We start from the raw sequence: 23,450 nt of genomic DNA, 5'->3' as shown, positions 1-23,450 counted from the left end.
CTTTTCTCCCTTCCCATTTTTTAAACAAATATACAAAAGTCCATGTAAGTTTTTACTGTTGGTCACTAGCAGGAAACAGTTGACAAATACAGAGAGCACTGAGGAAGTGACAAAGATCCAAATAATCTCAAAAAGCACTAGTCATAGTTGCATAGTTCCTGCTAGTCTGTGCCAGGAGCATTAGTATAGGGTTCATTTTACTCATCCTCATTCTTAAATGCATCCATAATAGAGTATCTTATTCCTATTTAGGAATCACAACCCCCCCCCCGAACCTTGTAGGGAGGGTTGAATTAATAATATCAGAAAACCTGTACTACTTAACTCTAGACATCTTAGTTTTCCCATTTATAAAGTGGGGGTAAAAGATTATATTTACACAGTTGTGATTGAAATTTAATGCGGCTTATGTAGTTAGAATTAATATGTGACGTTCAGTCCTAGTCCTGCCAGATATTACTTGTTTGGCCTTGAACTACTCACTTGGTCTTTCTGACTGACACACTCAGTTACCTTATCTGGAAAAACTGAGTTAATAAAACTGGCTTACCTAATTCACAGGGCTATTGTGAGGGTCAAATAATGTAATCTTACATGAAAGCATTTTGCTAATTAACATTCTATGCAAGTACAAGATAGACCTTAATCTAAAAGTGATTCAAACTGACACCCCTCTTTACTTACGAAAATTCTTTCATGCTTTCCCAAAGCTACTTTTAATTTTTCTAGATTCAGGTCCCCTGGGTCAAGTAGATACTTCCTTACCTGGCTTCCACAGATTAGCCTTTCTCTATATGTCAGACTACCCAGCACTCATCTTTCAAGTTACTTATGTGGCTACCTTAGCTCTAGTCTCTTTCCTTCAACACTTGAGAGTAGTTGCTATAATAATCAAGTGTTTTAAATGTGCAGGAATATTAATAATTCATTGCCACAAAGGTAAGATGATAGTTCTCCCATTCTCATTCCCAGCCACTCTTACAATTCTAACCAAATACTGAAAATGCAGCTACCTTCAAAGCCATTGACTGCACTAACACAGGGCTTAGTAATAACCCTTTAAGCATCAGTATGATGTTAGTAGGCAGACATTTATTAGATACCTTACTGTATAACAAACCCTGTGCCAAAAATGGAAGGTTTTCATCCTACAAACAAACTGTTTAGCCAGGTTTGAGATTAGAACAGGGTAAGAAGTGGGAGATGGAAAGGTAAGACATTTTATATTATCAAAACTAAGGGTGGTATACTTAAAAACCAGGAATGCTGCTGAATCTCCTATAATGCACAGGCCAGCCCTTTACAGTGTCAGAATGTCTCAGTAGTGCCAAGATTGGGATACCACAGCTTAGAGGTACACACACTGTCTGTGAGAAAGATGTTACTTGCTTTCCCATCAGGATAAAAATAAGTTACCCTGTAGGTGATAGAATATCAATGTTTTGTTTGACTACCCTACGGGAGAAAACTGGACATTTGCACAGGATTGCCCTGCATCCTGGAGATGGAATCTTTGCTTTCTCTACTGCTCCTCTGAGAAGCTAAAAGACACTGGCAAGAAGTCATAACTTCAAACTTCTACTACTGACACCACTGTTTCTCCTGTCCTCTTTGTCTTTTTAAGCAAAACCTCACATATTAATCCTTCTGATTATGAAAGAAAGGTGATTAAATGTTCACTCTTATCAAGAAATAGCTATAAATTTACCTCCCTTCCATCATCAGCTAAATTGGCTTCATAAAATGACTCTACCACAATATACCAAAACAATTCTTTCTGTTTGAGTCATCCTTTTGAAATCAACCACGAAGGAACTCTAGTATAGATGTGAATCTGCTTCACCACAGATATGTGCAATTCACATTATAATTTTTAACGTAAAGAAGTACTGTAACATTTTCATGTTTTAAAGCATTTTCCTTTTTTTCTCAGCACCCCTTTATGCCTATCCATTTGCCCTTCAAAATAGAAGTGTTCAGAAACATCCTCGGTTTTTTTGTTTGTTTTTGTTTTTGTCCCTTGTTAAGCATTTGTTTTGTTTTTCATTATGCAGGAGAGGAATTTTGTGCTTGTGTTTAGTTGGTAGTAAGTAGAAAGCTATATACAATGCAAATAATAAAAGAAAAGGTATTATAGTGAGGGAGCAATTTGTACAAAGATTTCCCAGATTTCCTCAACTTACAATTGCATATAAAAGTCCATCCTTTGTGAAGCCCTAAGAAAATAATTGTGCTTCACTAGCTCATAAAGAACAAATGATTAGAATGCTATTTTGGTCAAATTAAGTAGGTGTTTTCTAAGAAATACATATTTTATGGTTAGCTTCTTGTGTTTTTCCAGACCACACAGAAAATAACATTATTCTTGAATATATTTAATTTTTTTTTTGTTTACTTGGGAAGCGTTTGCTGATGAGAGCAACATGCTTAATTTTCAAGATTTAAGCAGCACTTCAAAGTAATAAATATTAATAGAAAGCAGCCTATTATCTTAGCAAGATTTTTCTCTTATCTTTTCTTCCCCAGCCTTAGGAAGAGTCAATGGTGTGATTTCATGGTCTTCATGCTAGCTAGATCACATTGGGATAGGATATATGAATATATGACATCTGACCAACTGACTTAATTGAATACCAATGGATAGGACCAGCAATTGAGGCATTTAGTATAGATTTTATGTCTATACTCATTTCAAGTTCTCCAATATATGACTTCAGGAATTGATTTCGAAGAAATATACATCTTATCAAGAATAGAAAATATATAAAGAGAATGAGTATGAGAACACTCTCTAGCTACTGGGCTATGTGAAAGATTATGAACACATAAAGATTCCAGCTATTTCTTTATAATTGTCTGTTAAGATGTATTAGAATTGCAATGTGAAGTTCCAAGAGAGTAGCGGTCATGGCACTTTTTTGTAGTTTTATAATGAAGGTATACATATTTGTATATAATTTGCTTATATTTTAAATACAAGAAAACCATATATGTTGGATCATGTAAGTAAATAAGTAAACAATGTTAGAGTGTTTTGTTACAGGTTTTGGATTATTAGGTACAGTAATAGAAAGCACATTTGAATGTGTTCTTGTGATTGAACCTTTGATCTGCTTAGTAAAACATCCCAAGATCAGTTCTTGGAAGGATAATTAGGAAACAGAATAATTAGAAACATTGTTTATCTTGGTTAATTTGATCAATGATTCTAGAAGGTATAGAATAGTGAGTATATCCAGCCCTACCCTTAATGTCTTGTTCTTTTTAGAGACAGTGATGCTAAATCCATAATGCTATATGTGCATTTTTTCTACATTACTGTAGATTTTCTCATATTTTTCCAGCTCCAAAATTCTCTCCATTCTAGTCCTTCATTTCTAGAGATGAGGAACCATTACTTTTTGTTCAACAGCTCTAGAGAGAGAACAAACATAGCCTTATACTTGTCATGATAACACACACTGGTGTTAGCCATTTATGATCATTCACATATCAGTTTCAGATTTTTGACATATCTATAAACTAGACAAATAATTTAATACTATTTAAATTGACTTCTTTAAATAAATACTCTTTTCAAAGGAAATTGATTGCTACAAAAATGGGAACCATAACTTCCTAAATAGAAAGTAACCCAAATATCCAAATCAAGACAAAGAAATGTTGTTAAAGTTTAAAATTTATATTTATATTTAACCAAATCATGTTATTAAATCTCTAATTCTTGATGTTCTTAGTCAGAAATGTGTCAAAACGGTGTTTTAATATTTAATGTCTGTGACTTGTCTAATAAGAAAAGTATAGTAAAGCCTCTAATTAACTTAGCTTTTGTAAGTGGCATATCCTAAAGAGGGAAAATGAATATATGTATGCCTTTGAATGTGTTCATTTGAATACAGTGATCAACTATGGCTTAATGTATATAGCATAAGGTTTGGTCATAGGGAATCAAAATTATTGTGTTGATTTTTTTTTTAAACTTAAATTTTTACATTGGAAGTTTGTGTTCACATCACATCAGTTTCCTTTTCTCAATGGGGATTTGATCAGAGTAGTGGTCTTTTGGTCTTTAACTTAAGTAAAACATTTTTGCATGGGCCCCAATCTCTCACAGTTGTGATATCAGTAACTGCATGTGGGTTTCTATACCCCTTAAATAATCTGAGGAATTAAAATCTGGTCAACAAAAGAAGATTCATCTCAGGAGATGATGATTTTATAGGTATTGAGTGGAAAAACTTAAGCATGTTTCACTCTTTAAGTTAATTTGGTAGGCTTTTCTCATTCATGAGTTTTCTATGAAACATTGGTAGAAATATTGAAAAACAGGACACTTGTATGGGTTAGCTAGTAACAGTTTTATTTTTTTAACCATTGATAATTTTTTTGATTTGTATCTTTTACATCATTGTATATTCCCCGTAAAATTCCCACCACCAGTTCACCTGTGACCCTACAACATAGTCCCTTCTGCTCTTCTCACCAGTTTTGAGCTTTTTCTTCCCCCTTCCTGGAAGATAATCACAGTTTTATTGTGAAACTTTTGTAACAGTTTTTAATGGGAAAGCAGGGAGAGAAATAGATACAGGAAATACCTAATGGCATTAAACAGTTGAAGTACATATGAAAGTATTGTGGAGATTATTTATTGTAGTGATTTTTGTGACTTATCAGAGGGTTAGTCTTGTTTTTCATACGTGTGTCTAATATATACTTTTTTTAAAAAGATTTATTTATTCATACAGAACTGGGGTACAGGCTAGAGATGCGGAGGGTGAGAGGATTCACCAGAGACAGAGTGGGGAGCAGAACAGGCAGATAGACGAAGTACACTGCTGAGGAGAGCAGCGGGCGGGTCAGAGGAGGTCTGCCGCGCCATGTGGATCTCTTGGGGGCAGGCGGGGATCAAACTCATGCGGAAATGGCTTAAGCATCTTAGTGCAGTGCTTTAACTCTCTGCGCCACCAGGGAGGGCTGTAATATATACTTTCTAATTAAACTTTATCTTGAGGTAACTGTAGAGTCACATGCAATTTTAGTAATTAATACACAAGAGACCCTGTATATCTGTTGTCCAGTTTTCCCCGGTGGTAATATATTGCAGAGCTGTAGTGAAAATAACAAAATACTGACACTGATGAAAAGTAGGACATTTCTGAAACCATTGCCCTTTTTGTACTGATAGCCACTTAGCTTCTCCCACATCCTTTTTAACTCCTGCAAGAATTATCTGTTTTCCATTTCTTTAATCTCATCATTTCAAGAATATCATACAGTGGGATCATTTATATAACCTTTTGAGGTTAGCTTGTTTTACTTGGCTTAATTCTCTGCGATTAATCCAATAATTTATTTTTATTGCTGAGTACTATTCCACAGTATGGATGTACCACAGCTTAATCATTCACCCAGTAAAGCACATCTGGGTTGTTTCCATTTGAGGTTAGTCAAAATGAAGCACAACATATAAATTGTATAATTGCCTGTGTATAGATGTTTGTGAACAAAAGTTTTAATTTCTCCCTATTCGACTATAAGTGTCATGGTGGCAGTGATAGCACAGTGTTTCTGTGGTGTTTGGCTGTAGTAGAGTAGTTTTTCTCAAAAGTTTTGTGTCTTACTAAAGCTGCTCCTTTTTACGAGAGAGAGAAAGCTTTTCTTGGGGCGTTTTTTTTCTCCCTGCCTTTGGCCAGTTGGCATTTCTTGGTTGCTATCTGCAGCTCCAAGTCTGAGATATATTAGTCCAAAAAAGAAAAAAACCCATTCTATTTTATTGGACTCAAAAGTCTAGCTAGTCTGCCTACTCACAACTTTTCAGTCTTCACATATGTGTGTGTGTTATATGTATATATGTATGTGTGTATACATACACACACATGTAAAATGTCCAGGACTTTTTAAGTGTACTTGGCAGAAGTAACAGGGAAAAATACATTTATCCCATCTTCCTGGGAGTGGAAATCCCCAGTACATTTTTAACCTACTTCAGTAGTATGCATTGAATATATAACCACTATTGGGGGAAATGTCTCACATTTCAAATATTATGTGATATTGTACTTCCATTAATATTGTGCTCACAAGGACTGTTGGAAAATGATATCTTTATTGAAATTGAAATTTATTGTTCATAATATTAATGAAAATTTTTTCTCTCTAGGAAATAATGCAAAAGGTGTCCCAAGGCTCCTGACCAGTGAACAGAGATTTGAGAAAGACAGCCAAGCCCATGTTTTCTCCTGATCAAGAAAATCATCCATCCAAAGCACCAGTAAAATATGGTGAACTCATTGTCTTAGGGTAAGGTTTCTTTATCTGATAATACATAACATTGAATAATATATTTTAACTCTGGCATCTAGGTTAAAAGTACATTTTTTTAGAATTTATATCCTATTTCCAAAAAGGATTTAGAGCTACAGAGCACTATCAAATCAAGAAACTTTTATAAAAACTCTCTTATTTATACCATCTCTTAGAAATGGTCAAATACTGTGTAAACTTGGCCTCATTCTCACCCCAGCAAGAACAAAGCTCTTAAGGATGAAATGAAAAAATATTTGTCTAAAATTACAGTCATTCCATTTGTCTTCCCTGTTCAGTATTTTAGGGAAAAAAAGTCTCAGCTGACTTTGCCGGGAGCCCCTTACCCCTTTAGATCATTTCACGTAGGTTAGTATTTGTTCTTTCATGCCACTGGAGTAGTTGCTTTATGCTCCACTTCTTGATGAAAGGAGTTGTATAGGCATAACAGTATGACTCTGAAACCCACAACCTTGCTACTTGTTTACTTTAAAAGTAATGTCATCCATACAACCCCCACAGATACAATCTAAAGACTGAGGAATAGATGATACTGTTATTTCAGTTTAGTCAATCTAAACTTGCCATAACTATCAAAATAGAGACATAAGGTTAGTCTGTAACTGCGACTCTCAGAAACTAGAAATCACAAAATTTACTTTCCTCCTGCTGTTCCTCTTCTGCCTAAAATGCAGGTCTTGATACTACAATATGTTTTAGAATTAGGTTGATACACATTCTAGTTTAAGTGAGAATGTGCCTATTGTTTCAGATGAATGTATGAGAAATTGGGGAGATAATACAGTTTGGAGCTTGATTGGGAGTCTATCTAGATTTCAGAGTTTATTCTAACAGTGTTGTAAGACTTTGAACAGTTGCTTAGCCATTCTGGGCCTTAGTTATCTCTTCTGTAAGTCGACAAATTAGATGAGATTATCTAAGGCCCTTTGAGACTTGTAGTGTTCCCCCCCCCCGCCTCAAAAGTAGAATTTAAAAGATCATAAACTGAGTAGAGTAATATTTCAACTTTCAGCCACATCAGTTTTAATAGATTAATAAACAACTTTTAAATACCAAAAAGCTATTCTAAGTTAAATTCTTCTAGCAGGAAATGTGAATCATTTGAAGATTAGAGTTTAAAATATTGTATATGGTTTAACTGCCTAGCAGTTTCTCAGTTAATCTTAGTAATAGAAGTCTCTATATCTGCCTCTTCATATGTCAAAATGCAATTAATACTTCTTCCCTACCCTCTAGAAGTAATACTAGACAACACTATCAGTTTTGTGCTTTTGTTACTTAGAGTAAGAAGTGTGAACTACAGGAACACAATAGGGTTCAAAGCCTATCTCCAGAAGAGGAAATCATGCAACTCAACAGACAGTGGTGAGACTAAATTAAGAGACCCCAGTGGGGTGGTGGCAGCACATATCCTGGAATGGATGTATTGGGTAAATTTTAATGTATTGGGTAAGGAGTTCTACTCTGCAGTTTTAGCAAGATTGGTTTACTCCTGTAGAATTCAGATTGTTCTTTGTTTTGTTTTGTTTTGTTTTTTTTAAGATTTTCTTATTTATATATGCAGGACTGGGGTACAGGTGAGAGGATTCACCAGAGACAGAGTGAGGAGCAGAACAGGCAAATGGATGAAGTACACTGCTGAAGGGAGTAGGGGGCAGGTCAGGAGAAGTCTGCCAGGCCATGTGGATCACCTCTGGGGCAGGGGATCGAACTGAAGTGGCTGCAACTTACTTGCAGTGCTGTGTTCTAACCCATTACTCCACTAGGGAGGGACAGATTGTTTTGTTTTTTATAGGGTCAGAATAATTTCTGTATTGACAGTGTTTGAGTAAATGCATGCTTGTCAGCCACTATTACAGGCCATTTTGTAGTCTTACTCTCTTCTAACTTCAAAACTGCCCTGTTCCCTACCTCATTCCTGACTACTTCCCCTCCCTCCCATACCCTCCTACCCTCCCACTTCCTGTTGTTCAGCTGTTTATGGGAGACCATCAAACCAAAGATTTTGTTGGAGAGTGGGACCAGTGAATAAGGAGAAATTATTAAGCAACTACTTACATAAAAAAAGAAGCAATAAAGAATCAAATAAAAGCATGACAAACACCTGGATTCAAATTTTAGTTTCACTGTTGTTACTTGTGTTGTCTTCACAGAGGCCTCTGAAAAGCTTGATTCCTCTGAGGAATAATTAATTCCTAACCTATAAAAATGGAGAGAGAGGGGCCAGTTTTGCAGTGTTCCTATGAGGCTGGCTGGATTCAGTGAAGTGATGTATGGAAAGAACTCAGCACTATCTTCTAATACATAGAAAACATCAAATGTTTTGTTGTGAACTTTTCTCCTATTTATCTTTGCTTACTTTCAGAACATTTATAGGCTATAGAGAAATTCTCATAAGATCTGGATAGCAAAAATACTATTTCTACTTGGTAGGGTCTTAGTTGGATAGTTTTTGTCAAAAATGTGAATGCTTATGTGTATCTACAAGTAGCTGAGACTTACCATGCAAGTCTAAAGATTCCTTATTTCAAAGGTCCAGCTATTTAAGGCATTTGGTTCACAATTAGAGGAGATTCTGTTTTTTTAAATTCATTAAATTCATATTGTACTTTTAAAGGTTATATTAGCACTTACAAATAGCCACCTTAATAGAATGAGTCATCAGGCATTAGGTCCCACTAATCAGCTTTTGATTATCTTCAATAAAAGAGAGAAGAAAAATGCAGATAAATCAGAGCTACAGGTAATCCTAAAAGTATTTCTCTATGACTTGAAGTATAGCCAGAAAGAATTTCATTTTGTATCATACTTAGGCAGCTGGTCTAAGGATCAGCAATTGCTATGAAGAATTTTGAGATAATTATGTTGTACTAATAGATAATTAGGGGCTGATCGTATAATGCAAAATAATTGTTTTAAAATTGTGTCGTTCTCACAAAAAATCAGCTAACTTTCTCCCCCCCCCCCCACCCTCCCCATCAGGTATAATGGGTCTCTCCCAAACGGCGATAGAGGAAGGAGGAAAAGTAGATTCGCTTTGTTTAAAAGACCTAAGGCAAATGGGGTGAAGCCCAGCACTGTGCATATTGCTTGTACTCCTCAGGCTGCAAAGGTAAAAAAAAAAAAAATCAGCAAACCAAATTAAGTAACTTGAAAAATTTAGAAAACCTGTGTATATCGCTTATATTCTCTAATGTTCTTTTCACTTTTCTGTACAAGAAATTTCCTTTTGTTTGGATGGGAAATGACATTGGAGACATGGTTTTTCCAAGGCTGCTATATGGAAGGGGAATGAAAATGTTGGGTTTTTTGTTTGTTTGTTTCTTTGTTATGACAAACTAGAATTAGTATTTTAAAAGAGCTAGAAACATCCCCTTTCCTTAATAAAAAAGGTGGGGTTAAGATTTTATGTAGTAATTAGAATCATATAGCTGTCTGCCTTGACAAATAGGAAGTTCCTTCTGTTACTAAAGGAACCTCACCTAGGCTGGGCAAGGAATGCGGTATATTACATATATATTCAGGTATTAAAAACATGTTTGGATGAGGTCATCTTTTTTAAGGTTCTGTAGATACTCTTCACTTCTTGTTTCATGATCCTCATGGATTTAATTAATAAGCAAAGTGCCTTGTACAAAGTAGATCCCAGAAATTGTTACATTGAATCAAAACTATAGAAACAAATCCCAGACAGTATCTTCTAGAAAACTACTTAGTCTGTTGATCTATTTATTGCCTCCTATTCTTTGCCTACCCAAATCTCCAGAGGCCTGGCCACCATTTCAGGATATGTGGCCTTTCCCTAGAGTGACATTTAGGAACAATTTCAGATTTTTTTATTTCCTGTGAGTTCCTCTGCTTCCAGTTTAATAATACAGACTGAATTTAATGCTTTGATGGGTGAATAAAAGTTAGGGTTCTTTGACTTCTGGAAGTATATTAACTATAGCTTAAGATAACTATATTAACTATATACCCCTGGTGTATGATTAATACTATACTATCTGAGGTATATCTTTGTAAGTTAAAACAATGAGAGACAAAAAAATCAGCATATATGCCCTGTTTAGATCACTGTCCAGTCTCAGAAGTTAATGGGATTTTAGCTTTGGTTTGTTGTTGTTGTTGTTGTTTTATAATCAGTGTAACATCTTAATAAAAGAGTCCTCAAACCTTGCTGAAATACTATTTGAGAGCCAGTGAATATAGATAAGGAACAGTTTCTTTTAGATATTTTTCTTGCTCTTTTGCAGAGAAGAGGGTTGTCCTGAGCAGGTGGGGGAAATGAGTTTATTTATCTGCTTGAGGACCTTCTTTCTTGTACTCTACTGCTGGAGTGCTTTTGGCATTTTGGAGTGCCATTTCTTTGTACAAGACTGTCTCACCTATACAGGAGATTTAATGCTCTTGGTGCCCAGCTACTAAATGCCATTTAAGTCCCCATCAAATCATTGTGATGGTCCAAAAAACGCATCCACTTATTTCCAAAAGCTCCTTATGCACTTAATACTATTTCCTCAGTGAGAAACAGAATCAAAGGGAACATAATTTCAAGCCCCTACCTCTTTTCTGTACTTTTTCTTTACACTTTCATTTTCATATCCCTAATGTTTTCTTTGTTAGCTTCTTTTAATCTTTACTAGACAATAAAGAACGCTAACGGTTCAGTCTGGTAGTCATCTGGGTAAGTGGTTAAACCCTGCTTCCAGTCCACTGAGAACTTAATTTAACATAGTTCTTAATCTCACTATATCTTTAATAGTTAAAAAATAATAAAACAGGAATTAACACAAAAATTTGTATTTTAAAATATCTTTTGCCATTAAGAATTAACTTCAGAAATGCTGAGTAGTTACCAGTTGAAAAGCCACTTAATGTTTATAAATATATAAATACATAATGAAAAATGTTAACAACATGTATGCCTGAGGTTGAATACCTCTGGAGAAAGGAAATAGGGAGAGGGACATAATCAGCAGCCTCCAATATATCTGTAGAGTCGAATTATTTCTTAAAAAATCAGAAACAAAAGGATATTATTATGCTTTGCTAAAGATAGGTAGGTAGTGCCCAGATTTTTATTCTCTATGTACATTTGAAAACTTCTCAGTCTTAATTAATCTTAGAGCGAGTGCTTTATTTATTACAGATTAACTACAGGGTTCTAATTAAGAAGGTTTTTTTTTTTTTTTCATTTAGCCTCTTTGCTGTGTACTCACTGATCTTGTGTCTTTATATAATCTATTTTCATTTTGCACAGCCGTTTTTCCATTTCCTTTGTGCAGTTTTTTACCCCCTTCTGATATTATCTCATCTTAGATACATAGACAATAGCTGAAAACAAAACTGAAAAGTTCTTTTTAGCAATGTTTTAAGATTGGGATAAGTCAGAAGTATAATAACAAGCATTCTGTTTCCACTGGTAATGTTTAATCATTCTATGAATTTTTCTGTATCTTGTGCAGCATATGACAAATATTTGTTATCCAAAGAATTACAGAATGCTTAGGAAAATCAGTAAACTGCTTATTGATTAATTTTATAATTCTAAATTACTTGAAAAATAAGATTCCTCTTACCTTGCAAGATTTTATATTTTCTTCCTAACAGAGCAGTACTAAGTACTGTTTTCAGTTTCTGTATGGGATTTGGTTTTGATTCAGGAGACCCTGATTACAGTGTTTTAATATAGTGACATTACTGTTTTTTACTCTGTAACTACCTCAATGTATTCGTTCATGCCCATTCAGCCTGAGAAACTACTATCACCTATGAGGTTATACAAGAGTTATTAATCTCTACCCTGAATTTCAAGGAAAAAATATGGCATATGTGTAATAAATAGATGTTTTCTCTTTTTAATTATTTTATTGGATTGACCTGCCTGCTCATATTTGCTATCTTACTTTCTTAGGCAATAAGCAACAAGGACCAGCATAGCATATCATACACCTTATCTCGGGCTCAGACTGTGGTGGTTGAGTATACTCATGACAGCAACACTGATATGTTTCAGGTACTACAACACCCTAATTTTTTTTTTCCTTGAAAACAAATAGTAAAAGCTTACTGTCAGAAACTCAATGCTTTGGCCACAGTAAGGATTATTATATTTTTATTGTGATATATTTATTTATGATATTGTACTTATTGTATATTATATTTTTATACTGATTTCTAACCCCCACATATAAAGGTCGGGCAGTGTGGTTAAGAAGTAGGCCCTGAAATCAGATTTCCTGGTAAACATTTCTTAGCCGCTCTGTATCTCATTTTCCCCCTGAAAGTACATACAATAGAACATCCCTCTAGTGATTATTGGCAAGCTTAATTATGTTTGTGCCAATAAAGTTCTCAGAGTTGTGCTAGGTACCTGACAAACACATTGCTGTTAATAATAGTAACTAAGGGCCCTCCCTGGTGGCGCAGCGGGTTACAGCACAGCACTAAGAAGCTAAAGCCAGTTCCTCATGAGTTCGATTCCCGCCTGCCCTGGAGGTGACCACATGGCATGGCAGACCTCTCCTGACCTGCCCACTGCTCCCCTCAGCAGTGTACTTCATCAGTTGGCCTGTTCTGCTCCCCACTTGGTCTCTGGTGAATTCTCTCACCACCCCTGCACTTCTGACCTGTACCCCAGTTCTGTATGCACAAATAAATAAATCTTTAAAAAAAAAAAAATAGTAACTAAAACTCTTTTAGCTGTTATCTAAAACAAGAAACCAACAAATAGTTGGGAGACATTCATGACTTCTAAAATCTCTTCTTGCTCCTTTTTTCCACTTCTCAAGGTAACTAAAGGTACAGGCAGCTTCTAACTATTCATATCATACATGTAAAGTCAAAATAGAATGCATACTTAGCCAAAGCTACTAGAGCAATAAAAGCTTTTTCTCTCATTCTTAATATCAATTCATTGCTGTTTTTATAAACTGTTTTATGTAGTTGGTAGATGTTCTATAGATGATAGGACAACTAAAATCAAATTGTCAAGCAAAATTCATGATTTTCTCCCTTAATACAGTGTTTTTTGAAGCCTTGGGCTTTTTTGAAACAAGGTTATTAGGGCATAAAGTATCTGATCATTTTGTTCTTGTCCTAATGATTTTTCAGTTCTTTATTTTCATTATTAAATGAAGGTGAGATGTTCTGGAGATCTTTAATTATAATGAACAGCAAAATGTTTCTTTGAAGTCATTCTCTCCCCTACCTTTTTAATGTAATACTGAACTTTTTGGAATAGTGAAAATGTTTTTCATTTTAAAGGTCTGAGACCGTTTCTTTTGGATATTATTACCTTAAAAATAAAGAAAAAGGACATCCAGTCTTAACATTAGTTAAACAATCAATTTTCCCCTAAAACTACCCACACTTGATAGAAACTTTATACTTGATGATAGGAAAAATAAAACATTATAGGTTTTATCTGAAAGTGCCGATTTGAAGAATTTTTTAAGATTCAAGTATGTAAGGAATGATTCTTACAAGTCATTTTTTAGAGCCTAAGTATTTTTTCACACATTCTTCAGTTTTATAAAATTACTTCCTAACAAAAATATTAATGAACCGATCTTTTCAGAATACTTATTTTTCTACTGATTCCCTTTTTTTTTAACTTTACTTTCAAAATGAAATTATTTACTAACTAGTACCTCTGAAGATGTTTCTAATTCATTAATACCTTATCCACCAGAACTCTATAAAAATGGGAACCTTTTCTCTCTGATATATGGCCAAGAACTGGAAAAAATATAAAAGACATCTAGTCATATGAAGTCCTCGTTCCATGTTCCGCACTGACATTCCTTTTCAAGAACTTTGGCAGTACTATTCTTTGAAGTTTGCTTATTGACTTCTCAGCCTATAGCAAAGTAACCAGTTAGAGGGAAAGAATGCTGCTAGAAACAAGTATGCCCAGTAGTAAGAAGTGTTAGCTGCCAACCTGATAAAAAAGATACAAAAAATACATGAAGACCTCACTTCAAAGTTATATATGCCCTAAACATAAGGATCCTTATTTTCGTACTCCTTTATAGTACCTAAAGACAGCACACTGCATATTGCTTTATAATGTGTAAAGTTCTGGAGTCATCAAAAAGATTTATTTATGTAGTTACTATATATTCTTTTAAAGAAGAAGAATATGTGGCAGACATGTTCCTATCCAAAAGGGTAAAAATTAAAATTAAGTGTCATCAAGAAAACTCGGTTACTCCAAATTATCTATTTCCTGAAGTTTTTGTGTATTTTGGGTCATAAGTTTCCACTTAATTCTTGTGTTCTCAGTAATTATAGCATCAGAGAAAGCCAGATAGACTAGTTTTCAAGAATATAGATGCCTCCAGAGTTAAGGAGAGGAGTTAAGGTGAGAATGGATTTTTCTACTGTACTCTTTTGAATAGGTTTATAGATACTTCTTTTTCCTTTAGATTGGACGGTCGACTGAAAGTCCCATTGATTTTGTAGTAACTGACACAGTTCCTGGAAGTCAAAGTAATTCTGATACACAGTCAGTGCAAAGCACTATATCAAGATTTGCTTGTAGAATCATATGTGAACGGAATCCCCCCTTTACAGCCCGGATTTATGCTGCAGGATTTGACTCATCAAAAAACATCTTTCTTGGGGTAAAAAGCTTTTTTTCCCTAAATGATACATTATTATAGAACCACTTCTAATGCCAAATTATAAATAGATAGAAACTCATTTTTCTTCTTCCTACTAGGAGAAAGCTGCAAAATGGAAGACAGCAGATGGGCAGATGGATGGCTTGACCACTAATGGTGTCCTTGTTATGCATCCACGCAATGGATTCACAGAAGACTCCAAGCCTGGAATATGGAGAGAAATATCAGTGTGTGGAAATGTATTCAGCCTCCGTGAAACCAGATCAGCTCAACAGAGAGGAAAAATGGTAAGTATTAAGATGTAGTTTCTCGTTTAGCTACAAGTAGCATAATATGAAAAGTGAGATGAGCTAAATGTATTACATCTACCCGAAACTATTCAACCTTTTCCTGACTCAGAACTAAGTTTCTCGGACACTGATCGACAAATACTGTAGGAGAGGGTGATCTCTGAATGTTTCAATTTGGACTCTGAAAACTTAACTCTTCTTTCATATTATGTTAATTTTTTTAATAATGTAATTGTTTACATCATTTTGTGCTATGTTAATGTTTTAAGCCTAAGCTTTTCCAGATTAAGCAACACTTTTTATTTTCTAATTGTATCTATGTATCTTTGACCAGATGTTTAACTGGAAATATTAAACTTACTGATTAGTTAGCCAGATGTTTCTAATGATAAGTTGTCGTTAAGAATGAAAAAATATATTTAATATTTTTTCTTCCGTTTTCAAATTGACTTTTTCCACGATTGCCATTAGAGTTTCCTGAGTATTTAGTAACTGTGATAGGAAGTCCCAATTCCTCAATAAGGAACATGTAAGAGCAAAACTGCTAGTAAAAACCCAAAGCACAGTAGTCAATGTATTTTTCTTCTTGTTTCCTGTAGGTGGAAATTGAAACCAATCAGTTACAAGATGGCTCATTAATTGATCTCTGTGGTGCAACATTGCTATGGCGTACTGCAGAAGGCCTTTCCCACACTCCTACAGTGAAGCATTTAGAAGCATTAAGACAGGAAATCAATGCAGCAAGACCTCAGTGCCCTGTAGGGTTCAACACACTAGCATTTCCTAGCATGAAGAGGAAAGATGTTGTTGATGAAAAACAACCATGGGTATATCTAAACTGCGGCCATGTGCATGGCTATCATAACTGGGGAAACAAAGAAGAACGTGATGGAAAGGATCGTGAATGTCCTATGTGTAGGTCTGTCGGTCCCTATGTCCCTCTGTGGCTTGGATGTGAAGCTGGATTTTATGTGGACGCCGGCCCTCCAACCCATGCGTTTAGCCCATGCGGGCATGTGTGTTCAGAAAAGACAACTGCCTATTGGTCCCAGATCCCACTTCCTCACGGTACTCATACTTTCCATGCAGCCTGTCCCTTCTGTGCACATCAGTTGGCTGGTGAACAAGGCTACATCAGACTTATTTTCCAAGGACCTCTAGACTAACAGTTGTCCTCCAGGACTACATTATAAATTTATAAGCTAAGTGAGTTGGATTTTCCAACCTGTTGTCCATGTCACAATTTCTCTGCTCTGGTTATTTGCATTAAAATGAAGAATTTTTTAAAAACATTTATAACAAATAGTAGCAATTTATGAGCAAAAATCTGGGAAACTCAACAAAGGAATTTCTGAAAGTACCAGACTTCTGAATTCTGAGTTTTGAAAATATATTTTGAGGAGAAAAAGACATAGTCTAATTTGATGCCTTCATTTTAGTGTTTTTGAATCATCCATCCTCAGTGTTGAAAAAATTGTTTTGTATAACTGAGGGTACTGTTGGTTCAAACTATGTTAGTTTACAGTTTGTTGCAAACATTGTAAAATACAGCAACATGTATATTAACTTTTTTCTATTTATCTTTACTAGAGAAAGTATCTTAGAATGTTCTTGATAGGGTAGCATGGTAACAGTGGTGTCACACTACTCAGTGTGATGGTAGTTTAGTGAGCATAGCTCAAGGATTTGCAAGGTTAGGAAGAAAGACAAGAGAACTCTCCCCACTCCCATCTCAATATGAAAATTTAATAAATTAGAATACTTTGTAAAATTGAATTCATATTAATTACCATTGTGTAAAAGGTGTTTGTTTTTAACCACATTGAAGATAATCAGGAAAGATTTTTTCCTTAATGTTTCTCTGAAGTGTAGTACTATAACAAAAATTTAATGCTAAAAAATATTTTATATGCGCCTTTGAATATGCAATTTAATCTAGATTATCTATTTTTCTCCCATGATAATTAATCTGTTTTTAGTATCAGCAACATTTGGCAAGTTTATTTTTTAGATATAAACTGTGGTTCATCTGTTCACTGTTTAGGGGAAAAAATCATTCCCATGAGAAAAAGCATAAATTAACAGGAAAGGAGAAGTGGTTTGATTTGCTTTCAGAAAAAGAAATGCCTAATTAATTATTCTGTATTTGGCTTATGCAGGCATTAGGAAATGAGAGAGAAAGGTTTGGATGACAATAGTGCCTCCCCCTTTTTTAATCTAAAAGATCATCCTTAACCATGGGCTTGAATCCTAAAGCGAGTTGCCACAGTGTGACTGCAAAAAATGTTTGGTTGGCAGATGAGCACCAGTGACAGCAGACTGGAAAGACATATTTGCATGGTCTCTCTTTTTTTTTTTTTTTTTTTAAATCTATTTCAATTATGATCTTTGCTTTGGGAAGCAAGAAAAGTTTTTATACTCCCTCACCCCTAACCCGACTCATTTTTTCTTTATTTTTAATGCACCACGAGAAAAGTAGAAGTTGCACTACATCAAAAAATCAGTACACTTTTGATTAGACAGGATCCTTTTTTAATCTCTTGTTTTCCTTTAGTTGAAAAGTTGTATAATAATTGTAGCAAGTTTTTTGTATGTGGTAGCATAGCTTTAATTTATCCTTTCACAAAGCTGTTCTGAATTTTCTTTTCGTTTTGAAAAAACAACTTGTTGCTTAGAAGCCATGAACTGTTTTATTTTACTTCAACTTGTCAAAATTTCCTTGTTTTTAAAAATGATCATTTGGGTTCACTCAGGAAATGCATGTCAGGAAACTTGTATTATAAGTTTACTAGTTGTGATATATCAGTAACTGCTGTTACCCCTTTTTCAAAGAAATATTAATTGATTTTGAAGTTTTCTAGATTGTCACATGTTTGGTGACTAATTCGAGGAAATTAAGTTCTGTGTTGTACTTGTTCTAGTCATTTCTATTCAGGCTATATATTGTAGCTAATTTTTATTTGCAATTAATTTATTCAAACTAAGTAAATACTTTTCAAAATAGATTTTTGAATTTGTCTTTGTCAGTTCATTTTACATATCTAACTACAGGAAACCAGAAGTGAAAACTTATGGACAAATCTACCCCACTCTCAAAATACTTATTTGAAGTAGATGAGACATTTGTGTTTAATGTAACTCTTTAAATCTTTTGCAGAAGCATCTCTTAATTACTAATAAAGGAACTTTGTTTAGTGGTTAACATATTATAAAAGAGTTGACTCTTTGCAAGTTACATATTAAGCTATTTAAGAAATGCCTCCATGACCATAAAAAGTTCATGTTCTTCCTAAAATTTTGAATTCCATCAAATTCACGTTTTGAAAACTCAGTTAATTTAAATTATTAATTGGGTGTTTCTATGTTCAAGTATTTTGAATAGTCTGTCATTTTGCTAATGCTTAATAGGATTCTTGTAACTTACTTAGTTGAATTAAGAGTGTCTGTATTCTAGCCAAAGAGAAAAACATTGCATTTGGATCTTGTGTGTACATTCTAAAGGAAGATAATCTTCATGGCTTAACTCTTTTATCAAAGCAATCTTAATGTTTAAATGTTCTTTAATTTGTATAGGAAATAAAAATTCCCTCCATCTAAAATGTTAGAATCATGAAGGCTAACAGAAGGGAGGAGTCTTTTCCCAGGTTTTCTTGAAGCTTCAATTGCTTATTTCCATTGATAGCGAAATCTCCTAGTATATGTAAAGAAAGATGGAATAAAAAGTAATAATGTGTATTTATGACGACACCCAACTTTTGCATACTCCCATTCAAGGACATAGACTGAGGGCAGCAGTGATAACTCACCTTTTATTTCTTTGAATTTATAAGATCAATATAATTCTAACTCTGTACATCTCATGCTGCCCCTCTTTAAAGATTTCTAGTGAAAAGGCCAGTGATCTATCCTTAGTATTTATGTTCAAAGTGTTAGCACTATAGCAAATCGAATCACTGAAATAGTATATAACTGTATTATTCTGTCTACTTCCCATTCCTACTTTCAGAATTATTCCTACATAAGTGTACCTTAAGGCCATGCCCTCAGAATGTGTACACTCATTCTGATAACAGATACTTGAATATCTACTATGCACCAAGACCTGGTATAACCATTGGGTGATATGGCAGGAAAAAAATAAATTGCTATCTTTATGAGGTCTGTTCTCTATGGAGAGAGAGATAAATGAACAAGTAAAATAAAAGATACAGTATGACTGACAGTAAACAATGCTGAAAGGACAAGTAATATAGGGAAAATACAATGTCATGTATGTGATGTGTGTGTGTGTGTGTGTGTGTGTGTGTGTGTGTGTTTGAGATACTAAAAAGACAAGGGAAGCCTCACTGGAAAGATGATAATTTGCTAAGGGACTCTAGGGAATGATTACTTAGGAAAACAGCATTTAGGAAGAGGAGTAATCAATTGAACAGGCATGTTTGGAATATTACTATAATAGAGTCCAATGCAGCTATGGGGGTTGGGGAGATAGAAGTAAGGTCTAAGAGGTAAAGTGACAGGTGAATTAGGACATGGGGATGAAACTGGAGACCCTCCTAAGTCTTTTGAATTTTATTCTAGTGAGATGGGAGCCATTGGAAGAGAGTGACATGATCTAACTTGTATTTTAATAAGCTCCAACCAAAATGAACTGAGGGCAAGGAGATCAGTTAGACCATTGCAGCAAACCTGGAGAGAAATGATAGTGGCTTGTATCAGAGCTGTTGGCAGTGGAGGTAGTTTAAAAAGTGACCAAAACTGGGCTATGTTCTAAAGGCAACACTGACAATACTTGCTGGTGGAATAGATAGGGGATGTGAAAGAAGGAGGATGACATAGCTTGCTGAAGTAACCGGAGTGGCTGAAAGGCAGGAGTTGTCATTTTCTATAATGGAGAAGATTCTGAGAACAGCTTACAAGATGGTCCACAGTTGTGGAATAAACTAAATCTTGGGCATTGAGACTGTTGTTAGAAGACCGATTTGCCAAAGGTAAGCTGCCTCTGCTTTTTTTTTTTTTTTTTTTTTTTAACTGTCGTCAAAGTTCTCCATCATGATTGGTGTTCTCCATACACCCTGCGCTAACTTAGCAGGCAAACAAAAAAGTTCTCCTCCTGAGCAGCGTGTTCATTGAAATACTGATTTGGAGCACTTCTCAGGCCTCTTTGTTTTCACTGCCCTCCAAGGAAATGAAATTCTGTTTCAACCTCAGTAACTTCCTCTAGCCAAGTGTTTTGACAGAGTAAAACCCTTTTCACGCAAAGGTACAGCTTTATCTCAGTTCATCTTTTAATTAAAACAACAAAAAATCCTCAGTTGTATTGAATCTTAGTATTTTGCTGCTTCACATCTTTTCTGACAGTGGCAGAGCACGAGTTTTTTGTTTTTTTTAATATGTATGGAAAAATTCTTGAACCTATTTTCAGATTTTAATACCCAGCTTTCTTAAGGAAATTGCTTGTATTTGATAATATTGTCAGCAGAAAATGGAGTATATATCAAAAGAATTTGCCTAGCAATTATTGCAAAGTATCAGGTCTACACATTCTGTGTTACATGATGTGATGGGATAACTGGTTTCTTTCCACTGACATTGGATTATGAACTCCACTGTGTCTGTTAAACCACAGCATAAAAAAATTCCCCACAGCTAACCTTTGAGTTTTTGCTATGTGTCAAGCACTGTTCTAAATATGCCAATCTGAAGATACTGCTGATATTACTTAAGACACAAAGCAAGCCTATATAAAACGGGAACTACTTTCTTCATTTTGCATAGAAACAGGCACAGCAATGTCTGGTAACTTGATCACAGTTCACATGGCTATAATTGCAGGAAATCAGCATTTGGGCCATGGAGGCCTTGATGCATACCTGCCTCCGTTTTCCTGCTTTCTCCTCTGCTCCCATTTCTGAATGGAATTTGAAATCTATTTCCTTACCTCAATTTTTCAAAGATGATTTAAGGTGGTCTACAAAAATTAGAATTAAGAGTAAATATCAATAGCAGAATGTTTTTAAAAGAACTCAAGAAAAAGAAAACCTCATATTTTAAAAAGTGGGAAAGGTATGATACAACATAATATGGCAGAACCAGAAAGGACATGAATACATGAATGAATTTAGAAGGCCTATAATACATGAATGAATTTAGAAGGCCTATAGCATTGCTAAAAGTAAGTTGCAAATCAGTTTAGCTTAATGGTTTAGAAGGTTATTCAGTAAGAGGAAGTTATAATGTCCCTGCAGCTTCCTGGGAAGTAGCAATAAATCCATTGCTACAGAAAGTCATAATCACTTCTGTAATAAACAGGAGGACAGTATCTCCTCAAGATCCTGATTTTTCTGTTTGTTTTTAACGTAGAGATGGGATTGCTGCATCATATGATAGTTTTTTCTTTTTTTTTTTTACTTTTAGGGGACTTTCCAAAGTATGTACAACTTTCCAAAGTACTGCGAGTTGCAACATTGTACAGGGTAGCAGTTTCTCTAACCCTTGCCAACAGTTTTGGGTTTTGATAATAGCAAACCTGACCGGTGTGAAATAATATTTTATTGTGGTTCTGATTAGTGACACAGTATTTTTTCACTTTGGCTATTTTGTATGTCTTTAGAGAAATGGCTGTTTGAGTCCTTGGTCCATTTTAATAGTTTTTCTGTTTACTTACACTTTTTTAAGAGATTAATTCCTTATCAGAATATAGTTTGCAAATTTCTGCCATTCCATGACTGCTTTTTCATTCCTTTGTTTCCTTTGCTGCAAAGTTCTTCAGCTTGACTGAGTCCTTGTTTATTTTTGTTTGTGTTGCCTGTGCTTCTGGTGTCATATTGGCTTATTCTCCACCTTAATGCTAGAACACAGTGAATGAATTCTTTCCCAAGATGATAAGAGAATATGATGATGCCTGGTAGTGGCAGATGATGAAAAGCTATTTCTTAGATAATTAAAAAATAAGAATAATAGAACTCTGAACTGTGGAACCACCAAAACAGTGTCTAGGCAGGAGTCAAAAGAATGAAGCTTATAAAAGCTATTTATGTGATCAGAAATGTGTTTTCATTGGATCAAAAAAAAATAAAGTAAAAAATGATAGAGATACAGAAAAGGTGACAATAACTAGAAGGAAAGTTAAAAGGGCAACAAGAAGAAAACAAAACAGGTAGAACAAAAACAATCTTGGAAAGACACTGAAACAACTAGTACAGAAAAGGCAAATTAAGATCTATCCACCTTATAATTTTCTCACTTTATCAGAACTACGATATAACTAACAATAAAAATGTAAGATAAAAATTAGAAGCGTCCTTGCAGGCAAATTACAGATGAAAACTGAAGTCCTACACAAGCAAAGTGGCTACTGATTAAGATCTGGTAGAAGAAACTTGATCCCTTGTGTCTATTTTATTATTCTTGATTTTATGCACTGAGTCACTAAGACTCGGTAGTGTTCTCATATTTTGTTTGTTGAAGCACAGGCATTTTAATAGTCTCTATGAAAGTGACAATACAATCAAAACATCAATTCTCACTGTCATATAAGATGGTTCCCAAATGCATTAGAAAGCCTGCTTTACAATTCTTTCACCAAAAGTCTACCTTGTCTTTTCATAAGGAAAGAGGAGAAGGAAATGTGGATCAAGTGTTGCCAGTAGTTTCATTTACAACCCTCAGATACTCTGCATAGATCAGACAACCAGCATGAGGGCTCACTCAGCCGCAAGGCTTTCGTTTTACTTTTTATTATGAAGTTAAGGCAGTTGTTTTCCTACGTCTGTAGGAATACTACACTTTTGGATAAACCACTTTCAATTGGCTTTTATCTAATGACCTTTAGAAAAGTATTTGAAATGGTAATTGTCATGTCTGATTAAATTTTTAAAATAAAATATATATATTAAAATAATTATATCCAGCAATGCAAAATATTGATTAATACACAAAAATTGAATAATCTGAGCCCCAAGGCTCCAATGAAGTCATCTATGTTTTGAATCATGAGAGGCAGATCTATAGACAGAGAAACAGTGATTTGGGCTAAGCGTTACTGGGACAAGAAATGGAACTTCCCTCAGAACTGTCAAGAGACCGATAGCAAATAGGGATTCCCAAAGCAGGGATGGGTTTGGGTGGCAGCTGAGAAGTAAAAAGGAGAGAAAATTCGCCTTCTTAAAGCAATTAGGATCCCTAAAGTATTGAATAGTTACTTCCA

General features: G+C 34.8%; 1 protein-coding gene across 1 annotated transcript in view; it reads left to right on the top strand.

Moving 5' to 3' along the window:
• Positions 1 to 18,441, top strand: part of PELI1 (pellino E3 ubiquitin protein ligase 1) — a 49,580-nt gene extending 31,139 nt beyond the window's left edge. Inside the window, exons 2-7 of the mRNA XM_004691447.1 lie at positions 6,161 to 6,300; positions 9,307 to 9,436; positions 12,239 to 12,340; positions 14,754 to 14,951; positions 15,050 to 15,238; positions 15,841 to 18,441. Coding sequence (XP_004691504.1) covers positions 6,230 to 6,300; positions 9,307 to 9,436; positions 12,239 to 12,340; positions 14,754 to 14,951; positions 15,050 to 15,238; positions 15,841 to 16,407 — 1,257 coding nt within the window. The 5' untranslated portion in view covers positions 6,161 to 6,229 and the 3' untranslated portion in view covers positions 16,408 to 18,441. The remainder of the gene's footprint in view (positions 1 to 6,160; positions 6,301 to 9,306; positions 9,437 to 12,238; positions 12,341 to 14,753; positions 14,952 to 15,049; positions 15,239 to 15,840) is intronic.
• Positions 18,442 to 23,450: the final 5,009 nt, after the last annotated feature.

Source organism: Condylura cristata, unplaced genomic scaffold (genome assembly GCF_000260355.1).
Source record: "Condylura cristata isolate star-nosed mole 26May11 unplaced genomic scaffold, ConCri1.0 scaffold00031, whole genome shotgun sequence".
Lineage (NCBI taxonomy): Eukaryota > Metazoa > Chordata > Mammalia > Eulipotyphla > Talpidae > Condylura > Condylura cristata.
The sequence above is the reverse complement of the archived record's forward strand: the minus strand, read 5'-3'. Positions and strand labels throughout refer to the sequence as shown.